Source organism: Phalacrocorax aristotelis, chromosome 15 (assembly GCF_949628215.1).
Source record: "Phalacrocorax aristotelis chromosome 15, bGulAri2.1, whole genome shotgun sequence".
In the NCBI taxonomy this organism is placed as follows: domain Eukaryota; kingdom Metazoa; phylum Chordata; class Aves; order Suliformes; family Phalacrocoracidae; genus Phalacrocorax; species Phalacrocorax aristotelis.
In genome coordinates, this window is record NC_134290.1 from 1,879,729 (window position 1) to 1,903,492 (window position 23,764).

The following is a 23,764-nucleotide window of genomic DNA, read 5'->3' on the forward strand; positions in this document are numbered from 1 at the left end:
CGCCGTTAGCGCAGCCAGGTAAAGCCACAAGGTCAGAGTGGGACACGTGATCTCTGTGCAGCTTTCGGAGGAGGTGTGGGTGAAAAATGAGAGGCCAGTTGTTTCTTTGATCTGGCCAGACCTCTCCAGGACAGTCAGGCACCCTAAGCCGCTTCAGTATTAAATTCTTTGCCACCGAAGAGCTTGTACCAGTCCTGTGGCTCACCAGCTCCTTCCTGGGCTCAGTCTCGCCCATTATCGCTTTGCTGGAGGTGGGTTTCTGCTGCCTTACTGAGCTGGCCTGATGAGACCTGACAGCAGGCAGAGGGGGATGGGGAGGGACCACCTCGCAGTGGGAAGGAGCTGGTGGCTCAGCACAGCCGGTCTTTGCAGAATCGCACCAACTACTCCCACCCCTCAGCGCCCCCTTAGTGGCAGGGAGCTCTTCCAGTGTTTCCCGGTTGATCCAGCAGATCCTCCTTTCTGGACTGGGCAGGGCGGTGACTTCTTTGACCCCTCGTGTAAATGTGGCCTGCAGAGCTGACACCACGCAGCTACTTTTCGACCCTGGGGCTGTGCTGACCTGCCCGCGGCCCACGCCATGCTCACTGGCAGGACCTGATTGTGCCTCCGCTGGGTGCAGGTGCCGGTCTCGAGAATCAGATGACGAATGTTACAGATTGCCTGGCGAGAAGGGGTCTGGTTGTTTTTCAAAGGAGTCTTATGTTGGTTTTTTTTTTATTTGGAAGAACAAATAAATAGGAGGAGGTACAGCCTGGTGCTCGCCTATTTTACACATGATGGGCTGCTTTTCAACTGCATTCTCCAAATAGCTCTTGCTCAAGGCGTTGCAGGGATTTTTAATCAATTTTTCTCGCCTTTTATGGTTATTTCAAAGCCCAGAAGAGCCTGTGCCTGTATGTAGTGGCGTGTAATTTTGCAAGCACGTGCAGCAGTGCATCCCGCTTGCTTGGTGCTGGGTGCCAGCCCTGCTCCTCCCTGCCCAGCCGCAGTGTGGGGCACGAACCCCCCTTTTGGCGGATTCCTCAGTCTAGGTGCTCCTTGGACTCTTGGTGCCTGTTTTACGGATTTAAAAATGTTTTCCATTTTTAAATTTAAATGCAGTGACTTTGCGTTGGTTGCCACTGGGCTGGCGAGGGCAGCCCGGGCGCGGCAAAGCCCGTTTCACCCCCCGAGGGGGCCGGGGGGCCCGCGCCGGCCCCCTTCGCTGCTGTCTGGGACGAAAACCGGCGATTTTGGCCAACCCCCGCGCCGCTCGGGCCCCGGGCGGCGGGACAGCCCCTTCCCCGGCGCTCATTACCATAGCGGCCTCCCGGCACCCCCCGCGCCTCCCGCCGCGCCGCCCTGCCGCCCCCCCCTTCTCCCTCCCCGGTACCCCCCCCTTCCCCGGTAACGCCCGGCCGCCCGCGGGAGCGCGGGTGTGGGCGGGGGGCGCGGGGCGCGCGGGGGCGCGCCGGCGCGCTCTGAGCGGGCGGCGGAGCGGCGGCGGGGGCGCGCGGGAGGGCGGGGCGGCTCGGCAGCTTTGCGCAGTGGCAGTATCGTAGCCCATGAGGTTAACCCGAGGCGCGATTATTGCTGATTGAAAACTTTTCCCAATACCCCGCCATGACGACTTGAAATACAGTCGGCATTGGCAATTTTTGAGGGCCTCTTCGGAGGCTGGTTTGACGTGGTGAAAGACAGATTCCGAGGCAGGTGGCGTCACCGGGGGTGCGCTGGGGCTTCCTGCCGGCTGGGGCACGCCGGGGACGGGTGGGCTCTGCTGCTCTGCCGGCTGCGGGATGGGAACGGAGCAGGAAAGGACGGGACACCCCGGCTGGGGTCCCCCAGGGACGGGGCTGGCGCGGGGGAGCCCCTGCTTCAGCGGGGAGCCGCCCACCCTGACGTCATGACTACTTTGCATACTCCTTCCCAGCAGCCCTCGCGGCGGTGCCGCCGCTGGGCTAAACGTGCGTGAAAATTGCGGGGATGCGGGTGGAAAACGGGGTACCCCGATCCCGGCTACGGGGGGGGGGCGGCGGATGGGGGTGCTTGGGGGGGTGAGTGGAGCGGGGCTGGGCGGCTCGCCCCGACCTCAGCGGTGGCCCCGGGCCGAGGGGCGGCAGCGGCGGGAGGAGGGGGTCAGCTTTGCGCAGTGGCAGTATCGTAGCCAATGAGGTTAATCCGAGGCGCGATTATTGCTAATTGAAAACTTTTCCCAATACCCCGCCATGACGACTTGAAATATAGTCGGCATTGGCAATTTTTGACAGTCTCTACGGAGACTGAATTTTGGTGTGAAAAACAGAAAGCAGATCGTTTAGGAGCCGGCGTGGGAGGGAAGAAGTGTGAGGTCGTGCAGTGGCCCCCCCGGGCGTGTGCCAGTACTGGTGTGGCGGCCAGGGCTGGGGCCCCTGTGCTCGGCGCTGGGGAGGCCCCACCTCGAATGCTGGGCTCAGGTTTGGGCCCCTCGGGACAAGAAGGCCCTGGAGGGGCTGGAGCGTGTCCAGAGAAGGGCAGCGGGGCTGGGGCAGGGTCTGGAGCACAAGTGTGCTGGGGGGCAGCTGGGGGGGTTTAGCCTGGAGAAGAGGGGGCTGAGGGGAGCCCTTCTCGCTCTCTGCAGCTGCCCGAGAGGGACTGGAGTGAGGGGGGGGGTTGGTCTCTTCTCCCAAGTAAAAAGGGATAGAACGAGAAGAAATGGCCCCAAGCTGCATCAGGGGAGGTTTAGGTTGGATATTGGGAACAATGTCTTTACTGCAAGGGTGGTCAGGCCCTGGCACAGGCTGCCCAGAGAGGTGGGGGAGTCACCATCCTGGGGGGGGTTCAAACAACGTGTAGACATGGCACTTGGGCACATGGTTTAGGAGGCCTGGGGGTGTTGGGTTGGTGGTTGGACTTGATGATCCTAGGTCTTTTCCAACCTTAACAATTCTATGATTGCTCCAGTAATTTTAAATCTGGGAGCTGTGGCTACCCTGCATAACCCGAGGCAGAGCATGGAGGTTTGTTAGGTGAAGGCACGAGGGCCAAAAACAGGTTAACATAAAAAAACTTGGTTCATGTAAAAAAGCTCAGTTCTCTCCTTTTTCTTTCCAGGGTGTAGAAGCAGGAATTGGTGTGTGAAAATGGAAGAGAAGGAAGCAGGGTACTGGAGAAGCATTTCTCATGTAGCTCCTGCTTGAGGACATTCCCTGGAGGAGCATGATCTCTCTGAAGGTAGCTACGTGACGAGGAGAGGGCTGGTATTTCTGGAGCGAGTGAGGGGGGTGAGAGTCTGTATCATGCTTGGCTGGCTCCAGAACTGCTCCCCGACCTACTGGGGAACAGCACAACCTGCATTTTGTGGGGGGTTGTTAACATCCATTGGCATCACTTGTTTTAAAATAATAATAATTAAAAAAAAGCTCCTTATTGTCAAAGGAATCACAAACCTTTACTCTGGAAAAAAGCAGTAGCTGGAATTTGGTGTAAAATCCTATTTTATAAATTAAGTAAACCCTATCTGTTTCTAACTTACAGCTGTTGTTTTATCTAATACTGAAGTAGACCCTCTGGAGGAAGACTAATGACTGTTGCTCACCATGCTCCCTGGCCCGAATCTCTGCTGGAGCGGGAAGCAGATGCCCTCTGTCACTTTGTGTGAATTAGATGTAGCTTATATTGCTTACACGGTGGTATGTGCCATCCGGATGCTCCTACCCTGCCTGTAAGACCCTGAGCCTGGCAGCTATTTTAAACTACAACTGGGCAGAGTAGAAAACTTAGTAGCCAACATTAATGTTCCCTCTTTATCAGGTTTATTTGTAACGTTCGGCTATGCTGGGCTATCATACACAATAGTAACCAAAGAGTGGCAGTGAAACCTCCTAGACTGCCTTTTCCCCCCATTTGTACCGAGGTGCTAGCAGTGTCAATTTGAAATCAAAACCAGAAGCCGTTGCCCTTTGGCAGAATAAGCCACACTGATAAATACTAAGGCACATGTAGTTTATTGTGAGCGGTACAGTTCGCGTAATTGCTTGATTCATATAAACCTGTTGGTAAGCATTGGGTTTATCACTTGATTGTTTCTCGTCTCTTCTAGCCAAAACTGCCTGTGATAATACACTGGCGTGGTGCTTTCATCTTGCATTGCCAAGTCACGTCCTACATCTTATGCTAGAAACAAAGTTTGCTCGTTTTGCTGTAACAGATCCTTCCAACAGGTGTGAAGTTGGACCTTGAATGGGGAAGTTGCATGTTGAGTTTTACTGCCATTGCCTTAAGCCTAAAGCTCTGCCTGAATTTGTCTTTTATGCACTCACATCCCCTTGCATGATATTCATGTGGCAGAGCACAGAAAGGACACGCTGCAATGAAGTCATTGTCATCGCTCTGCAGTTTCAAGTCACTGCCTGGAAGGTGCACAGGTAAGCTTTAAACATGCCTTACAAGTCAGCGTGGCTTCATACCTGTTCTTCTCTGACATAGATTTTATCTGCTGAAAATAACAGTGCGTTTTCTAAGAGGTCTTACAAAACGAGCTAGGGTAGCTCCTCTGTTTGGCAGCCAGTCTGAGATTACAGCCCTGAAGGGGGCAGGTGGACAGTTAATCCATCTAGTCTCTGAGTGTCAAGTGTGTGGAGGTCAGTGGGTTAAGCCACCCTTCTATGGAGTTGCTCCGTAACTGGCAAAGGATGCTTTCACAAGAGGGAAGGTGCCTTGAGCAAGTGCTCTGCCTCGGTTGTGTGGAGCCAGGAAGTCCTAAGTCTAACATCAGGCTGATACTGACTCATTGTCTGACTTTATTTCCAGCTCCCAGCCCTGTTTCCCACCTATAACAGGGGGCAATAACTTCTCGTCACACCTTCTGTGAAAGATAAATCAAGTCATAATGCGTCTTAGTCACAGGGCACAACGTGAGAGGAAGCCCTGTGTATTTCTGTGAGGCACTACCTGCGTTCATTCCCTGGTGCTTCCCACCTGGAACCAGTTATGAGGGATGTAGCTGCCCTCAGTGCCACTTCCCCCTCAGCCCCACCACCAGTCTCTGAGCACGCCTTGGGTGTGCTGCTCTGGTGGCAAAGAGTTTGCTGGCGGTGGCCATCACTGGGGAACAGCAGCTGCTTCAGAATGGCGCTTGTGCAGCAAGCAGGTGTTGGTGAGTCTGTAAGACTTTCAGGGACAGAGAGCATGTAGGTGGTGAGGAAACAGGAGTTCCAGGGCATTAGGAAGGACAGGAGAGGGTGAACATTGGGTGAATTTAGCTTGAGCCACACCACTGCGCAGTTGTCTTAGCAGCTTGGATTTTAACCTGCCCCTATTCCTTAGGGTCTCACGGGAGGGTTAAGGACCGCCAATTTTACGTAAGAAATGTTAGTGTATGAAGAACAATTCAGTTACGAACAGCACCTGACTACGAAGAGTGCAATGAGCTGGCTGGGCATGAGCCAGCAGTGCCCGGGTGGCCAAGGAGGCCACCAGCACCCGGGCTTGTGTCAGCACTGGTGTGGCCAGCAGGAGCTGGGCAGGGATGGGGCCCCTGTGCTCGGCCCTGGGGAGGCCCCACCTCGAATGCTGGGCTCAGGTTTGGGCCCCTCGGGACAAGAAGGGCCTGGAGGGGCTGGAGCGTGTCCAGAGAAGGGCAGCGGGGCTGGGGCAGGGTCTGGAGCACAAGTGTGCTGGGGAGCGGCTGAGGGAGCTGGGGGGGTTTAGCCTGGAGAAGAGGAGGCTGAGGGGAGCCCTTCTCGCTCTCTGCAGCTGCCTGAAAGGAGGTTGTAGTGAGGGGGGGGGTTGGCTGCCCAGAGAGGTGGTGGAGTCACCATCCCTGGAGGTGTTCAAAAATCATGTAGATGTGGATTTGGGGGCATGGTTTAGGAGGCCTGGTGGTGTTGGGTTGGTGGTTGGACCTGGTGATCTTAGGGGTCTTTTCCAGCCTCTAAGATTTTATGATTCTATGATAATAAGGTTGGTTTTAAAAGCCATATCACTAGAGGATAGTCACTCGTGGCAGCCCTGCCTCCCCATGTCACTGACCCTTTCACAGCAGTGCTGGAGCCACAAGCAAAGCTTTGGAGGCAATGCCTCGGTTTTTTTTTCACACTGAGCAGCTTGGACATAACCTGTGGGTGCAAGCCCGTTTGGTGCTATGACATGTTAATTTTAGCCCTGAGACAGGATATAAACTGCTTTCTTGACCTGCACTCACTCACAGACTCCCAAAGGATGCTGTAGAAAGCTGAAGATAAAACCTGTGTACCAGACTACAATATGAACAGAGCTCAGCAGGGACTTTAATTCTGCAGAAGTAAAAATATTGCCTGAGTCAAGACAGATGCCTGTCACGTGTTGCTAGAAGAAACATACAGATCCCAGGAAAGGCCACGTTTCTGATGGCCTTGGGTCCACTGTGCTGCCAGCAAATGCTAGCGGCTTATGTTGCTGCGCCTCGGGAGGGGAAGCACATCCTGAAGACATCATGGAACAGCCAGTGATAGGTTTTGAGAAACTGTAGCAGTCCCTTCAAATAATGCTTTAAAGTTTGCTCAGGGACCAGCAAGGGGGGCGTCAGGCGAGATCCATGGTGAAGCACATGGTGAAAGTCTTTGCTTGTATTTGTGTTTGCTTAGACGTAGGTAAGGATGTAATTTTCTGAGGAGTCCTGGATCTGGAGTAAAACCTGGAATGAATTTCCTGGAGGCCGGTGATTATTCGCAAGCATCAGCTGTGACTAGGGAGGGGATATTTCCACGCCCATCTAGTGATTGTTCTTATTATAGCGTTTCTTAACACAGGAAATAATGATGTCTGTTGAACTGTGTTAGCTGGGGAAACTGGGTGTGTTTGTGCCTAGAGAATGAAAAATAAAGCATCGGAGATTGCTAGCAGCTGACCTCATGTTCTCTGCTTTTATGAAAATGCAGCCCCATAATCTAAGCTAGACAAGAGGACACGTGCTGTTCAGCTCCGAGAACGTTCTCTGACTTGGTAGTATTTTGTAAGGAAAAGTGCTACAGGAGTTGTGTTTCCTGGATCCTTAGCCTTTCCCACACTGATAGTTTTTGCTGTATCTCCCATCAGATTCGGGGCTGAACACTTGGGCTGAGCAACTTCTTTTTACTGCCGTGTCGACTTGGCCAGAGCGTGATGGTGGAGTAATCGCTAACCCCGACGAGGGTGGAGCTGCTCTGCGGTTTGGGCAAGGCTGAGGAGTTTGCTGCATTGGCACGTGATTTGTAGTGGTTTGAAAGAAAAAACAAGGAGGAAATGGTGCCTAGCATTCTAGCTAGCTGTCTGTATCGGATGGCCTACCGCTATCGCGTGCTAAATCCAGGAGGGCTGTCACAGTTTTTAAACAGCAAAGGAGAAGCAGTAGCTTTCCTCTATGGTGGCAATGGCTTGTGGAGAATTGTTTGGGAAAGATTTCACCCGCCCAAGCTTTCCTGTGGATCGGTTAAATCATCTGGGGCTCAGAAACGCGGATTCGTTGGAAGGCTCTCGGGGCACGGAGCAGCAGCGCGCAGGGGTCCTCCGGGGCATCAGGACCCCAGGCGGGCACGGCTGACCCGGCAGGCTGTCCTGCTCCTCGAGTGAAGAGCACAGGGCTTGGGGCTGCATTCCCGGCCGGGCACCGGCAGCCCCGGGGCTCCGTGGGGACGCAGGCCCGTGCCTCACCCGGCTGGGCTTTGCCCTGGGGAGGGACCCCCGCCGCGAGGGGAGGGAGGGAGCTGCAGCTAGGCCCGCTCCCCACGGCACCCTTCCGCGCACCGGAGCCCGGGAGCGCGGCCGGCACCGGGAGGCCGAGCCCCCCTCCTCCGCCCTCCCGCCGCCCCGGGGCCGGGCTGGCGGTTCCCGCCGGCGGCGGCAGGGGGCGGCAAGGGGCGGGCGCGGCGCGGCGGCGGGGCCGCGGATGGGCGGGCGCGCGCGGGGCCGCGCGGGGGCGGGGCGGGAAAGTTGCGAGGCGCTGAGGCGGGCGGCGGCGGCGGCACCGGGCGGAGCGGGCACGGCGGCACCATGGACGACTTGGGTGAGTTCCGAGCCCCGTGTGTTCCCCGCGGCGGGGGGCGCCGCCCCGCAGCCCCCCCCCCCCCCAACCCCGTCCCCGGCCGCGGCCCACCCGGCCACGCTGCGCCCGCAGCGCCGGCTCCGCGCCGCGGGGCTCGGGCAGGGCCCGCCGCTGCCGCCGCCCGGGGACGTGTCCGCTCCCCGCGGACAGCGCAGGCCCTCCCGGCTGGCCGCGCCGACCGCCCCCAGACCCCTTGGCTGGGAACCCCCGGGGCCCCCGGTCCGGGCCGTCGGTGTTCGTTCCGCGTCTGCCCCGGCCGGGAAAGGCGCCCTTCGGTCGCGCACCCCGGGAGCAGCGTGGAGCGAGGTCGGGATTCAGCAGGCACCTCCTCCCCTGCCGCTGCCGCAACCTCTCGAGCCTGTTCTTGGGGCCAGATCTGTAACTTTGTGCGGGTAGGGAGGGAGGGAGGGAGGGATGGCTGGGGAGCCCTCGGCGGCGAGGTGAGCACAGCCCCTGCCCGGCCTGCCGCCGGACTCCGAGCTCCTTCCTCCTCGTCCCTTCGCTTCTCCCAGGTGTGCCGAAACCTTCCGGCACAGCGTAGCGGGGAATGTCAGGCAACTGGTCTCACTGGAAAGATCTAGAGAGTTTGAGTTCCTTTGGTACCAAGCCGGAAAGGGGCTGGATCTGCCAAAATCCCTTGTGCTCTGGGAGACATTAGGGTGACTTGAGTTCCGCTTGTGAAACTGATTAAATCAGACGCTGGGGAGGGGCTGCGATCCGTTACTTCCACCCTACCTTTAATAGAAACCAGACGTTCTGTTAAGATGTGCTCCAGGAAAATGGCAGTTTCATTACTGGACCTGGAGGCTGAGATTACAGTGCTGGCATAAAGCTGGTGCTCACACCATCAGGAAACAGACTCTGAATTGGGCTAATGATAAGGCTGATGGGGCAAGGAGTCCACCAGCTGCATGGCGTCCTGGTGAAAGGTTCTTAGGGAGTGAAACCTCACCCTCTGCCTGGGTGAAGTAGCTGGTGGGGCAAACAGAATGAAGTTCTACGGCAGCTTCTTCTCTCAGTTATTGTTTCTTTAAATGGAGACGGTTCTGTTTACCCTTTCTCATATCCCTCAGCCCGGTTATCTCTTGGAGGGTTGCTGCTGCTCCTACAGCAAGTTTCTAGCGTGTTCAGGAATGCGGTGCTAGTCAGAACAGGATTCACCCTGTCTGTGTATTGACTTGCTGAGTGGCCCTTCAAGGTGAGCATGCAGATAGCGCTGTGTAGGGCCAGTTTAGTGTCTCAACAACATGCTCTTTAATGAACCGTGGGCGCTGTACTGTGCCCGCCACAATTGTTGTGTTCCTTGAACAGTGGTAGTGTCACTTTCTGGTTGTTCAAATAGGTTACTGCAGTTTCAACACACTTTTGCTTTCCTTTCTAGGAGGGTTAGAGGTGAACTACGAAGAAATCCTGAAAAAGATCTGAATTTGTGTCTGTTTTGTTCTTCTGAGGCATTAAATGACTTGGCATGACCAAAGGTTAAAGTTGTGATCTGATTTTTAAAATAGAACTTTTTGTCTCAGCAGTTTGATTTCATGAGTTTTAGTTGTGCCATGGCTTTCTCAATTTTTGTGCAGTCTGAAAGACTGGGCAAGATCTGATTGTCTAGCAGTAAGCAGCTGAACAAAAAAAGTTGGACCCTTTTTCCCTGTAAGCTTTTCTTTGGAGTACAAAGTTTACCACGGAAAGGCACACCAGCTATTTTCCCTCTGCAAATCATTGTTAGCCCCAAAATTGCTCACTTATTTTTCTAAATCTGTTCATCTTGGGACGCACACATAAGGGAACACTGCTGTGCTGGTGTAACTCCCCTGAAACAAGTCAAACTTTTGAACTGAAGTGAGAGTTGTTTGTTTTTCTTTCCTCGTTATCTATGGGTGGATTATCTGAGTTGTGGATTAACCGTGCCATGTATACAGACCTCTGCACTGGCTCTGTCCAGAGTCAAGTTGGTCCGGCAGGACTTGTTGGTTCAGGCGCGATGCCATGTGGACGTAGCTGTGCTGCTTCCAGGGCTGGTTTTGGCCCAAAAGTAGTTTAGCATTGAGCCTGAGCTAATATGCCTTGCAGGTTCAGAGCTGATGTCAAGTAAAATCAGCTTAAATATTTCCACACCATGCTTCTGAATCTGTGTGGTGCAGAAATGACTAGTGACTGATGGACCTTGCTGGGCATGGGGGGAGCACCTCACAGAGCCCGTTGGTGTGTTTGTTTCTTAACTCCCTGAATTTATCAAAAATCCCCTCTTCCCGGAGCTGACGGAGTTGTTCCGTGTGTACTAGTGCACTGTAAAATGGAGGTCCAGAAGTATCTCAATTTCTCGCTGCTTGGGCTGGAGAGGTTATAAAAACATATGTGAGAATGGATTTGTGTTGCTTTGGGGATTCATTTGGCGTTGGAAAAAAAAACTTTCTTCCCTTTATTTTTTTGTTTCCCCTTAGCATTGAAGAAGTGGTGTTACAGTGCACAGCTCACACAGGAAACTGTTGGAGCTCTGCAGGTGGAACTGGTGCACCCCAATGAGCTGGGGGAGCCTCCGTGGAACAGGACACGCAGTGCTATGTCCGCGTACAGAGCAGAACAGCATGTTGTGGGAAGGGGGGAGGTGGTGGTGGATTCGAGCAGCTGACCAGTCTTGTCCAGATTGCCTTCCCTGAATCTCTCAGGAAGCATATTTTGCGGATGTGCTTGGAGTTTGACAGGAAGCTTGCTGAATGAGTTTGCCGATGTGCAGCATTGTAAATTGGCACAGAGAGCAAACCTTTGTCCTAAAGAGTGAAAATCCTAACTGAGGGCTATCGCCCCTTTCAGGGGATTACCAAAGCGCAGCCTGGCAGCGTTACGTGCGGTGCTTCCAGCACGCAAGCGACCAACCATGCATATTTGTTTCAGACAATTTGGGACGTTGAATTAGATGTTGGATTATTCTTGGTTCTGTGGTGTTACCTTGTCTTAAGTAGTAGGTGTGAACAGTCCATTGGGATCTGCTGGTTGTGGAGGAAGAAACCTAACTTTGTGTAGTGTGGCATGTATTTGATGGTGAGAGAAGTAGGAGAAAGGAAACTTTACATTTCCTTTAGTCACATACTGCTTGATTTTGACTTTCAATGTTTTTTACAGCCTTTTTCTGAAAGGGGTTGTTTGCAAACACTACTGTGAAACTGGCTTTTTTTTTTTTTTTGAGCTTTGGTAACTCCAAACAGAAATGATGTTGCTTTTAGGAACTTTCTTTTGTTGGCTTTGAAATTCTCACTTCTTTACTGCTTGGTTTTGTGGTTTTGGTTTTTTTTTTTTTAACGCTTCAGATATTTTTAACTGGATTTTGCAATCAAAAAACAGCATTCACTAGAGCTTGTAAAAGATGTTTTACAAAGAAGTTGCTTCTGTTCAATAAGGACATATTTATGTCAGTGTTTTGGCTGTGTACGTAAACTAGACTGTAAGCTTCTTATTTTAGGTGTGCTTGCTCACTTCTAGAAGGATTTTCCTTTTGCAAGAAAAGGTTGGTTTTGGTTTGTGTAGCAGCGTGGCTTAAATTCTGGGCACAAAGGTTCAGCGACACTGATTTTACTTTAAAAGTTGTTTCCCTCTATTTTAGGAACTCTAACCCACCCTCTCTTCAGGGCTTAATCCTCTCAAGATTGACTTTAAAGGGAGCCATCTTGCCATTGATTTTTCATGGGAGTGTGGAGCAGCATGCATGTGTTTCCATCTGTCATCTCCTAACGTTTGGGAGATTGCTGTGCTCTGCAGGCCTATGCTGTCCATCCCTCTTTTGAGGGGGATGCTTGCCTGTTTCTGACTCAGCCCCTTCAGTCATATGGCATGGGTTTTGGTCTTATTTGACTGAAAGTTTAGTGTGAAATTGCTCGTGGTAGGCTACATCCAGGAAATGGCATTGGGGGGAACACTGGTAAGGTAATTTGGTCCCTTGGTTTTCTACTGTCTCAGGTTTCTGAGTCATTCCTGCCGCTGGGTGAGAAGACTGTAAACAGAACTAATACTCTGCACAATGGGGTTCTGACTTGTTTCAGCTTCTTAGCTGTTCTGACCCCTCGTAAAACAGGGACTTCATTGTCCTGAGCAACTCAGACAGGGAGTCCTCTGCCTCGAGCAGTGTGCTACGCAGAGAGAGGCTTCTTTTCTTGTTGCTCTATTTCCATGGAAAAGCTGGACTATGTGCTGTCTTTAGCTCCTTTGTCCCTTGCTGGGAGAGGTCAACTTATCCCAAGTGTTCAGCTGCCCTCCTGGTTAAAACTCATCCTCTGACACTCTCTACCACTGAGAAAGAAATGGGTAACTTCTCATACATCATCTTTAACTGTCTCTACTTGTTCTTCCTTTCTCAGGGAATCACGATACTTTAGTTTTCTCCAGACCCTTTTTTCCTCACCTCTTTCCCCTTGAAGTGTGTGTATTATAGGAAACAAGTTGTGAAACTGCAGAAATGACAGATAAAATTCTGAAGTCTGGCAGCAGAACAAGCAATAATCATTATCATCTACTTAGATCGGAGCTGGTTTTCTGATCTACTGCTAAGATAGATACGTAAATTCCTCAAATTAAATCTGTGCAACTAGCAAGGGGGGAAAAGCCTGTCCATGGCCACAAAACAAATCTGTTTGAATTGGAGAAATATATTAGTTGTGATATCCAGGATCTACTGCAGCTTTGGTGAAAGCCAGAATGGATTCTGAATTCAGTTGTGTTGCGCTAGTTGAAAATCAGTGCGAATGAATAGGATCTCTGGTCCCAGTTTCCTGCTCTGTGTCTCAGACTATGCCTCCCTCTCTTTGTGTGCTGCTCTTCTGTGCCCCTTTTTGTCTGATGCGGAAGCTGCTAATGAAGATGCTGTTCTCCTCCAGCTGCCTGAAAGTCAGACAGTGTCTGTGGGAAGCTTCCCTGGGCTATGATAAGAAGATGGGGTTTAGGAAGTGTTGCTTGCTCACTTTAGCTGTCCTAACTAACTTAGGTTTAATAACAAGCCCTGGAAATACAGGTTGTCATGACTACTAGACTATTATATTTTAAAATGCTAGGTAGAGAACTGTGGAGACCTTTGGGTCCTGTTCTTGTTTCGCTGTGTGTAAAATCTCACCTTGCATCTCATCCAGTTTCATACTGCAGCCAAAAATGGTGATTCCAGCTTCCCCATCTCTTGTGTGCTTGTGGCTTGCTTAGTGAGTAGCGGGCTCCAGAGCAAATTGGTTCAAATTGCTGATCTTTTAGAAAACCAGCCCATTCCCACAAACTGAACGAATGATTTGCCACTGGATCAGTAAACGGCAAGATAACCAAATGCAGTGCAGTGTAGGAGCAAGGAGTGGCACCATTCCTTTCCATTTTGGGCTGAAGCTAAATGGATTGGAGAGAAAGTGGAAGCTGTGATTTCAAATTTAATGTGATTTAACTGCTGGCTGCTCTAAGGTATGGTGTGTTTTGGTTTCTTTTTTCCCGCCATCTCCCTTCCTTGTCTCCACAGTAACTGTTGGGCAGCAATTAGCTGGATCAGCAAGCTGATTCTTCTGAAAGCCTTTGTTTTTTGTTTTTTTTTTTTTTTACAGGGACAGTGGACTGGGAAGTAGGTGAGGCGACCTCTTTTGGCATTGGTTTATGTTTAATCTAGCATAAGGTAGCCATTTATCCACAGCCTCAAAACTTGTCCTCTGCCTGCAAAATAGGGATAATGGCACCATACCTGTGAAGTTTGTTTAATATTTGTTCAGATCTTTGTGTTTCTGGAATAGCTTCCAGCTGAAAGTATCAAAATAGCAACTCTTTCAAGCTTCTCTGGTCACCATTGCTGGAAAAGCTTACAATGGCAAATTGGAATTAGATTTATAAGTTTTTATTCCCTTCTCAGCCCTATTTAGTGTTCCCTCTCTGCCTTTCTGATTGCTCATCCTTTCTTCATCCTATATTATTATGACAGGCTGTGAGTAGGGAGAAAAGATTTCCTTTCCCTTCCAAGCTCCCCACAGTAGTTTTACTCTAGTCTTTCCCTTTACCACAGAGCACCCTAGAGTCAAAGAATGTCATGTGCTAAAGATATACCATAAGAACAGGAGGTGGGTGATGACTTTCTCATATCACTCTTCGCTATTTTTCCCATTCTTGCTTATTCTCTTTGGAAATGGCCCCAGAGCAACAGAAAGCAGGTGGCTGGGGACAGTCTCCCTCGAGTCACCAGTGTTAAAATCCATGCTTTCTGTTCTGTGTATGTATGTTTTTAAATCTCTATGAAGCAAACAAAGTAGAAACAGCAGCTGGAGTGCTGTGGAACAAGTTTGGTGTTGGTGTTTCAGTTATAGGAACTTGAGTCACTGAGGTTAAGTGTTTGTGCTATTTAGGAGTCTGGTAAGCTCTTTTTCTTGTAGCAGACAGTAATTATTCTGAATTTACATGGGAAATTTATCTCAGCAGTTTGAGACAACTCTAAGCTGAGGATCCAAGAGAACTTAGAGCAGGCCACAGGGGGAGGCAGCCTGCCCTGTTATTGCTTGGCTCCTTTTTCCCTGTGCTGGACGATGTCTACGATGTGAACAAATTTAGTTCAAGTTACTTAAATGATGATGGAGTAGCCTGAAGTCTTCAAATGCAGTTTGCCGTGCCACTTTTCACAGTGTTCTTATTATCATGTGCAAGTTTGGTGTAAGTGACTTTGCTGGGTGAGCTACTGAGTCCGTCTGGCTGGCAGCGTGCAGTGGAATGTAGCTTGATTTCATGTTTTTTACTGCTTATTGCACGTGTTTAAACCTCTAACATTTTGCAAATGATGGGAAGAACATCAAAAAAAGTAAATGGCGCTCCAGGGAGTAAACTTGCTGAATGACACTTTGTATGGGGAATTGTGCTTTAAACAGCTCAGCTATAAATCAAACTGTATGGGGTCTCCAGGAATAAAGGAATCCCATGTTTTTGTCACAAAATTGAGCTGGCAGACAGAATTAATCCTGTGTCTGTCTAGACGCCTGATAGGATCCTGCTTTATTTCCATCCCTGAAGAGCAAGGTGAGCAGAGAATTTTACTTTGTGCCATAGGGAAGTTTGTGGTGGCTCAGGGACTGTGATTAAGCTGACTTTTTGTAAGAGCAGGAGGGGGCAAAAAACCACACAAACGAGAAGTAGGTAGAAAAGGTCACGGGCAGGAAGGCTGTAAATGATTTGCCGTGGATTAGGGTCTTAATATTCCCTTGTTCTATCCTCTTCCATGGTTCTAAACAAGTTCAAGGCTTCCCTCTGAAAAGGTTTCTTTTGGGTTGGAGCCACTAATTTCAGCTGGGTCAGACAAAAGTGCCTAAGGCTCATCAGTCAAGGTTACTGGTGCCCCATGATTTGGAATAAGATGATGGCCTGGCTGGTCTTCTCTGCTGCTCCCCATTGCTCAGCAGCTGCCTTGGGGCTAGGGTTGTTTTGTTGCTGCGAGCAAATTATCCCTTTTGGGCGGAGGTGGTCCACAAGAGTAAGATGCCTAGGAGTAGTACTTCTGGACTGCAGCTCTCTCCCTGTTCGTTACAGTTTTACGTGGGAGACTTTTCTTGGGCTGTGTAGGCCTGGTTAGGCAGCGTGATACACAGCTGGAACTATTCTGCCTGGCTGTGAGCAGCTCCAGCAGATAGACAGGATCCCTGCAGAGAGCTGGAGCATTGGGGGAGGGAACGAAATGCCATTTCATCCACGTCATGAAATCTCTTATCAGTGGCCAACTCAGTGTTGTGGGTGGGTGAGCTGTGCTGGCCAGAAGAAGCTGCCTTTTATTTCTGCTGTGAAATGTGAGGAGCTCAGTGCTGTCAGTCAGGCTGGGAGCTGTGGAGTGGCTGTGTGGAGTTTGGGATGAATTTGTCAGTCAGGTTCTTATAACCCTAAGCTTGTAGTTTTCAATCTGTCCTGCCAGTGCTTAATCGAGATTTGTTACTTGGCTGTCTGAGCAGTTCCCTTGGGCAGTGCCTCACAAGCACAGCTGCTCTGGCATGCTGCTCCCGTACTACTTAATTGCTTAAATCTGCCGCCTCCAGCACCTTCTGCCTTGGGATCACGCTCAAAAGCCTTGGCCATGCCAGTTAGAGATAAAATCTGTGAGGTTATCATTCATTTTTCTGTAAGAGTTGGTTAAGGGCTAAATTTGTTGGATGCTACTTTACCATCAAATGTGAGGGAGAAAACTAGATGAAACAGATCACCACGGTACGGCTTACGGTGGTGTGAAATTCAGAGACCTTCTAGGCTGTCTGGGTCTGCCAGAGTCCTCTGAATGCATTGCTTAGGTTTGAAGATCACTCTAGGTGGGATGGAATGGCCAGTGCGATGTGACATGTTTGGTGCTGCTTTCTCCGGAGCGGTATCGTGCTGGTGTGATCTTGTCTTTATGGAGTTGGGAAGCTGTTTGCTTTGTGTGTTGGGGAGGAGGGTTGAAGAGAAGGGGCTGGGGGTGGTGCAGGGAGGAAGCTTTATGTAATTCTTGGCTGGCTTCTGAGTAATTGTTTTAATGAAATGGAATGCAGTGTATTCAGTGCTTGCTTGGCAGAAACAGTGATTTTTTTTTTTTTTTTAAATTTTCTATTTTTTGGGAGGGGGAAGGAGTTGGAGTAAGTCTCTTTTCCAGCTGCTTTAAGCAGTTACGCTTGGATTTGCCACACAGATAGGAGTGGAATATTGTTCTCAGCGAGGGGGCAGTTGCACTGCTGCGCGCGTGTGGGAGGTTGTCTTTGTACATTCAGTGTGCAAGTCGAAGAGCCTGGTCCCTCTGCTTCTCTGTGGGTTGTGAATACCAGTGCGGTTCTGAAGTGGATTGGATTAATTTTAAAGTACCCAACAGTAATGGGACGATAGCGATGTGATTAGGTACATTTTCATATAAAATACATATGCATCTAGGTACTTGATAGGAAAATGAATCAATTTTCACTATGCCCTACTTCAGTGTATAGCAGGGAAGAGTATGATGAGTTGAGACAAAGAAGTCAACTTAATTTTCAGCAAGGCTGAAATGTAGGGGCTGGAAATCTTGATTTCTGTAGAGTAGTGCAAAATATTATCTCCTGTTATCTCCGATGATTGTTGGCTTTTATCATAGGATTGGTGGAGGAACAATCAGAGATCATGCTCAAAACCCTTTTTTTAGAAAGTAATTTGAAGAAGGGTTTATTTCATGTACCTATGAAAGGGAAGTTTATTCTCATGCTGCTTCTATTTCAGTATTGCTGGCATTTCCATTTTTGGTCAGTGCTGCAGATTGGTCTCTCTTCATCTTCACCTCTGAAAAACCTACTTTCTCTTTGGTCTTTGTAAATTTTTTTTTTAATTAAAGTTTTCTGCGATCGTGAGTACCCTTGTGAGTAAAAAGCCTTCAGTTGGTAGAATAAAGTTTTTCTTTAATAACAAACCAACAACTTCTGTGCAGGGCACTGAGATGAAGAAGCTGCCATGTGTTTAATTGCTTTATTAATACCACTCCTGGTAAAAAGAAATCCTCGTTATTTCTCTTGCTGTTGACGAAACGAGCAAGAGACTTGACCAATACTTCTGTCATGATGCCAGGTGATAGGTAGAATGATCGGTCATCTACCTCCTTCCAGTAGGAGGAGATAAGAAAACCTTAAACATTCTCCAGCTGTTCTCCACCTAGTGGCTACGATATATTCCAGTTCTAAAAATGTTAGTTTTCTGTCTGGCTTTAACAATTTTCTTGTCGTTCAGTGGGCCCCTGTCATGACGTTGTGAAACTCTTGGCTACATTCCTCTGCCAATACTTTTAAAAAAAAAAAAAAAAAAAAAAAAAAGAGGCGCTGTAGAGCCATCAGCAATCTCCATCAAATTACCACCCACATCTTCTCTCAAAGTAGACTGGGGGACCAGTTCCCACATTAATTTCTGGAACACTGTCCTCTCTTCATTCCCAGAAGCTGCTTTTAAAGTAAAAAGCTACTTTAATTAGATTTTTAACCACGTGGTTCTTGGCCCCTTGTACTCTGTTGTCTTTCAAAGATGTTTCTTGCCCACTATCTAATTACTTGGGTTATTTCTAAGTTTTAGTAGAATGCTCATCAGATTGAAAGCTTAATTTTAAAACTTTTCTACCTATTATAGTTATAAGTCGTACTAAGATCCACATGACTGAAAAATGTTAAATATTTTGTTGTCATTTCCCCCTGCCCTGCTTTGTGAGTTTACATTGTGCTTTTGGCAGCGCTTTGTGTAAAGTCAGTTGCTGATGATGACTTACACTTTTTGGCTTATAAAGAGTTCGATGTTACTTCCAAGTCTGCTCCCACTCTCCGTTGCAGAGAACCCTTGCAGAAACAAACTTCTTAAAACTAAAAACCCACCATTTTGAGAGTTACTTTCTTAGTAATTAGATTTTTAACAAGCCAGTTGAACCACATAACGCATTTGACACAAGTTCCTTTTTTTAAAGAAAGGGAAACAACCCGCCTCAGAGTGGTTGACAGGTCAAGCCAGCAAGTCTTTTTAACTTGTCTTTATTCATATCTCAATATACTAACCTTTTATTTGGCATCCTAAGTATCTGGGTGAGATTTGCCAGGACTTTATTTCTCCTTATAGGCACAGGCTTTTCAAACTTGAGATACCTTGGTTTTTAAGGGTAGATTTGCATTTGTTGAATGCTCTGTGCATGTATGCTCTTGGGATGATATATGCTTGTAACTTACTGAATGGGAAGTTGCTGGAGACAATGAAAAATATTCTCTTCAAGGACTAAAATCTCTCAAGTTTACATTCTGATATCCCATTTAAGAGACTTCAAGATAGGAATGTCTCAATAAGACTGTACTAAATATGGATACGATTGCAGTGTCTGTACGATTGCAGTGTGTCTCTAGTGTCCCCATTCTCTGTTGCTGAAATCCTCCTTTTGCTGGTAGCCAGGGCATTCTACCTCTCATGGGCAGAATTTGTGCTTCTACTGATTTTAATGAATTCAGGATTTACACTAATATTTCTGTTCTTCATTTCTGCATCTTTATGTGTGCCTCAAGTTTTGTAACTGGCTCTTTGCCTGGACGGGTCTATATTCAGATCTGTTTATGCTGCTTGGATAGGATTTCCACTGTTTAAAAGATGCTATTTTTTCCTTCCCTTAAGTTTCACGTCTATTCTTGCATAACCATGCAAATCTTACCCTTCCCTTTATTGGTTATAGGGTCCACATGCTTTCCTGTTTCTGTTACATTTAAAAAGGCAGCTAACGAACTTAAGATGTGCAAGCTTGGACAGCATTTTAGCTCTGTGTCCAAACCCATTTTTCTGTATGCAGATGGATAGGATTGTAGCGATCTTCAGCAGTGTTGTTACTGATGATGGTTACCTGTGTGGCAAAGGGGAGATGCTGGGGTAGCTGAGGTGGTGGGCCTGCTGGCAGTTGAGCCAGTATAATGGCTTGCTGCTGCTGAAAGGGGGGGTGGCTTTACTTTTACTCACCCTTACCCCTTTTCTGCTCCCTCGTTTGGCTGTTGGGACATACCCCATCTTTCTTGGTGACTGCCACGCTCATCTCTCTTTTCTAACCCAAAAGAAAGCAGTCAGTTTTTTTGGCTGGGTGTGTGTTCTGTTGGACTGGTTCACAGAGGGGTCTTGCAAGAGCCAGAGCCAACACAAGTAAGTGGCAGCAGCACATGTCTGGAAGAGGCAGTAAAACCTCTCCATTTTTGGCAGTGGTGAGCTGTTAATTTGCCTTTCTGCGTCTTGTGAAACTGTATGCTTTGCTCCACGGTGCTCGCTGTCCAGTGGAACTCATGCGCTCCGTTTCCATGTAAACCCTGATGTAACATGCTTTCCTTCCCAAGATGAGTTGGACTCAGCAGTCACCAAATGATGATCTCCAAGTGGTAAGTACTCTACAGCTGTCGTAAGGTGTCCTCTTAAGTGGTCAAAGCGACACACTTGTCATTTCCACCTGAAGTTCTGGAGTGCAAGCAAACGAAGCTTGCTGTTGCCCAAAGGTTTGGAAAACACTGCTGTGTGTTCACACTGTTCTGATTTGCCACTGCTTATGGCACTAAGCTACTGCTTTGAAGCTGTTCAGAAAGGTTATCCAGTGCTGGATTAGCATGTGTTGGAACCTCGGTGCTGCTTATGACAATTTCCAGTTCAAGTCAGGCCCAACTACCTACAGTTATGCAAACCTCAACCAAATACAGCCCACACAGGACTTAAAAAATGCCCTTGTCTACGCTCATTTCAGTGGGCATGTAGAGGGTTGCTTGGTAGTAGCTGGGTACCACACACCTCTGCACTTGGCAGTTTTTCTCCGAGTCCTGTAGCACAGGGCCGAGCAGGGTCTGGAACAGAAACGATGGTGGTGGTTTCCACTCTGCTCTGCTGTCCTTGTAGTTGTTACTGTTTTCTGCCTGTCTGTTTTCCAGAAAGGTGTGAGAACAAATTGCTCACTTCAGGCCTCTAAAGAACGTACTTTTGGGCTGAAGGAAGAAAGCTAGTCTGCTGGAGGAGACAGATGACTTTCTTTCCCAGCAGCTCTGCATGCTGCTAGAGAAGACGACTGATAGGTAGAGGGAGTCTTTCCTTTTATTGCACAAGGAGGGCAAACCGACTTTTGACAAGGTATTAATTATATGGTATCAACCTCACGTACCTGACTGGGAGAGAGCAGCACGGGTTTGGAGCGGCATCTGCTGTAGTGAGATTGTAGGGTATGATAAACGTCCCAGTGCTGTGACGCTTTTACTGCCCAGTGGCACTATTTCCATGAGTGTTTGCCTGACTGATCAGCCAAGGGACTAGAGATGCCTCGAGCCCTGAGCTTCTGTTTACTCCCTCTATCAGAGCTATAGTTTAAAATCTGTAGTGTCTTGTTTCCTGCTGTTTCTATACCCATCCTTGGACTCTGTACTCTGTTGAATGGAGGTCTCCTTTGTACGAGATTTGTTAGGTGTTTGTAAAATGGCATTGCGTGCTGTGTTTTGACCTAGTGCTTGTGGAGTAGGTGCATGCTGATGTAGCAGGAAGGGTCTGGTTCCTCAGATAGCTGGCTTGGCTGAGCCCCTCTTCCTGTAGGTATACAAGGGAGTTGGTCTTTTGATCAGAGGTCTCGGCCCTGGGAAATTGTCCCTGAGGGGTCGGTTCAGTGGCTGCTTGTTTGGTTTTCATGAATTTTTTTTTTGTTTTGTTTTGGCAGAGGAGAGCAGATTTTGCTGGACTTTTTTGAATGTTGATCCCAGTTTCTAGAAACTTTCTGAAGGAAGCCAGCAGCAAATAAAAATTCTTATGACATGCACAAGGAGCATTAACTTACTATTTTGTGTGCATAGAGGACTAAAATGGTTAGTGCATTGGCGAGTCATGTTTTTATTTTTTAACTTTATTCCATCTAGGATATTGGCTGAAATCCCAGGTCAGTACTGAGATGGTATTAACTGCTTAGTGGCTTGTGTAAGGCGTTTATACTCACTCCAATCTGTTCCTTCCACCAAACTCGGCCAGGAAGCCATTTCACTCGTGTTCAGTTTGAGTGTTGCTGTATTTGAACAGAGCTCGTGTCCTTTACTTTTGTCTGAGCCAATGTGCCTCCCACCCAGAGAGAGTTAGGTCAATACTGGCCATTTGCTAATGCCTTTGTCTGGGGCTTCCTGGAAATGCCTGAAGATCTATTTGCTGTCAGGCAGAGATCAGAAATAGATCTTGCACAAGAAGAGCCGCTCCAGGAGAGGACCGTCAGAGGCTGTACTTAACTGCTTTGGAGGCCAAAGCTGTTTCCCATTTAGCAGTTGACGCACAGGGAGAGGGATGGAGGCTCTCTAATTTGTGCAGATAGTTGTTCCTCATAATCTTTCATAGGGCTAACTATAACTGCCCGTAGGAGCACCAGTCTGCTTGCTGGTGAGGAGAGGATTCTGACAAAAGACTTGGGAGCAGGTGGAGCTCATAGCAGGCTGCAGATTCAGACTGAGAAATTCCAACTTCAGTATTTTTAGTACAGGCTTGAGAGTCAGACTTGCTTTCTATTCTGATATAATGTGGACTTGCCATGTTATGTTGGGTTGTTCAGGGCTGTGTATCAGTTCTCCATTTCTGAAAGGTAGATGATTTTTCATGCTGTCAAGGGGGTGTGAATGTTAGGGTGAGGATTCTGATTTGTGATCTTTGTTGGAATTCAGGTGCAGTGGCTGCAGATGTTACTGCCTGCAGTTGCTGCAGGTCACAGCCTGTTATATCAATATAATTGAAATACGTGGAGGTTTAGATTCAGGGTGTGGAGCTGTCAACTGCTGTGACTGAAAAATGTGACTGTAAATATCTTCTGCTGTTATTCTGCTGTAACTTGTGGGTGGGACAATCATATGAGGACGGTAGCATTTAAATCATGGTGGTCTGAATCACCGGAGGTCATGAGTTGGTGTACTGAGTAAAGGCTGGTTAAGTCTGTATGAAGCATTTTACATATCACAAACTTTTCTTGTGCAATTTCCAGCTTCTCTGTTCAGTAAACCAGAACCCGGCTTTATGCTCTTAAACATTGTACAAGTAATGAGATTAGCTCTGCCTACTGCTTTCGCATGTGCTGTGTCACAGGATGTGCTGGAGCTATGACTTGCAAGTGCTTTACAAACTTTTCCTGACCCTCCTGAAGATTGTTCATAGGCAGTGGAATAATTTCTTGACTAAGCTTATCCATCTTTGGTAATTGTTTCCTGTTGTTCAGGACTCGGTTTGAGAGTACAGCGAATCTAGATAGGAAGGAACCACACAAGGGTTTATTTTCACTTCTAGCATCATGCAACTGTGGGTCATCTGTCTGTGAATCGCTATACAGGGGCACGCAAGGCTCATGTAGCAGACGATCTGGCATTCTCAGAAGCCTTTGGTAGCTGTGAAACTGAAAATATTTATTTGTTTAGTGTAAGTTGGAACATGAATTCAGTTTAAAGCACCAGGTCTTAGCATAGGGTGTGTTTTCCTGGCGTGAGCTGTTTGCTATGACTATAAACAGAGGGAAGTAAATACAAGATGCCTCTTTTCACTTCGAGTGTGGAGAAAGCCATGCTATAAAAAAAGAGGATGTTGTATGTGACAGGAAATAACCCTTCCCTCCCCCCTCCCCAGCACTTTATGGAAGTGAGAAATAAATGAGAGGACGCACCTTTGGGAGGGAGTAGGCTCTGGAACCAGAGATGTCACAGTGCTGTTAGTAAGTTCAAGTACTGCTCTTGGGAGGCAGTACGTGAAGATTACAACAGCCAGCTTAAGGTGGATTTGTATGGCCTTGCTTTGCTCTGTGCTGTCCTTCGATCTTCAACGCCAGTAAGAGTTTGCTCTTCCTGGTGTTTGTGTTGACAGCTTCCGAATGCGATAGCCACAGCAGTGGAGTGGACAGCTCAGGTTAATTTGAAGAACTTTAAAGGCTACGCTTGGTTTTGGCAGCTTTAAAGCTGAAAACAAGGAAACAAAAAAAACATTCAAACCATATTTTCTTTGGAAATTGCTCTGGTAACCTGCGTTCTTTTTCTGGAGCATCAGGCACACCCCTTCTGAAAGGAGACAGTATTTAAATCACAAATCACTTCCAGTGTGAGGATGCTCAGCAAACCTATAACTTATTGAGGAATATTTCTCTCTGACCATGTGAGCACTTCTGTGCCATGTGAGACTTGACATCTGTTACCTCAGCTCTCTAAGGAACTGTTTTGTGGTAGTGGAAAGGGGATGAAAGTTTTTCTGAGGAAGCTGGAGGAAGGCAGAATTACTGCATTTCTCTTCTGTAGGTGG

General features: G+C 48.5%; 1 protein-coding gene and 2 non-coding genes across 4 annotated transcripts in view; all 3 read left to right on the plus strand.

The window, feature by feature from the left end:
* Nucleotides 1-1,518: 1,518 nt before the first annotated feature.
* On the plus strand, nt 1,519-1,659 carry LOC142065083 (U4 spliceosomal RNA). The gene has a single exon (XR_012663278.1). It is a non-coding gene; the product is annotated as a U4 spliceosomal RNA (small nuclear RNA).
* Nucleotides 1,660-2,123: 464 nt separating this feature from the next.
* On the plus strand, nt 2,124-2,264 carry LOC142065082 (U4 spliceosomal RNA). Its single transcript, XR_012663277.1, has one exon. It is a non-coding gene; the product is annotated as a U4 spliceosomal RNA (small nuclear RNA).
* A 641-nt stretch (nt 2,265-2,905) lies between these two features.
* The window catches only part of PXN (paxillin), a 53,301-nt gene continuing 32,442 nt past the window's right edge, over nt 2,906-23,764 (plus strand). The window contains exons 1-2 of one of the 2 annotated variants that reach the window (XM_075110716.1): nt 2,906-3,195; nt 4,312-4,388. In XM_075110716.1, coding sequence (XP_074966817.1) covers nt 4,334-4,388 — 55 coding nt within the window. In that variant the 5' untranslated portion in view covers nt 2,906-3,195; nt 4,312-4,333. Of the gene's footprint in view, nt 3,196-4,311; nt 4,389-7,896; nt 7,985-23,764 lie in introns of those variants that run through there. The other variant, XM_075110717.1, reaches the window with a different exon arrangement.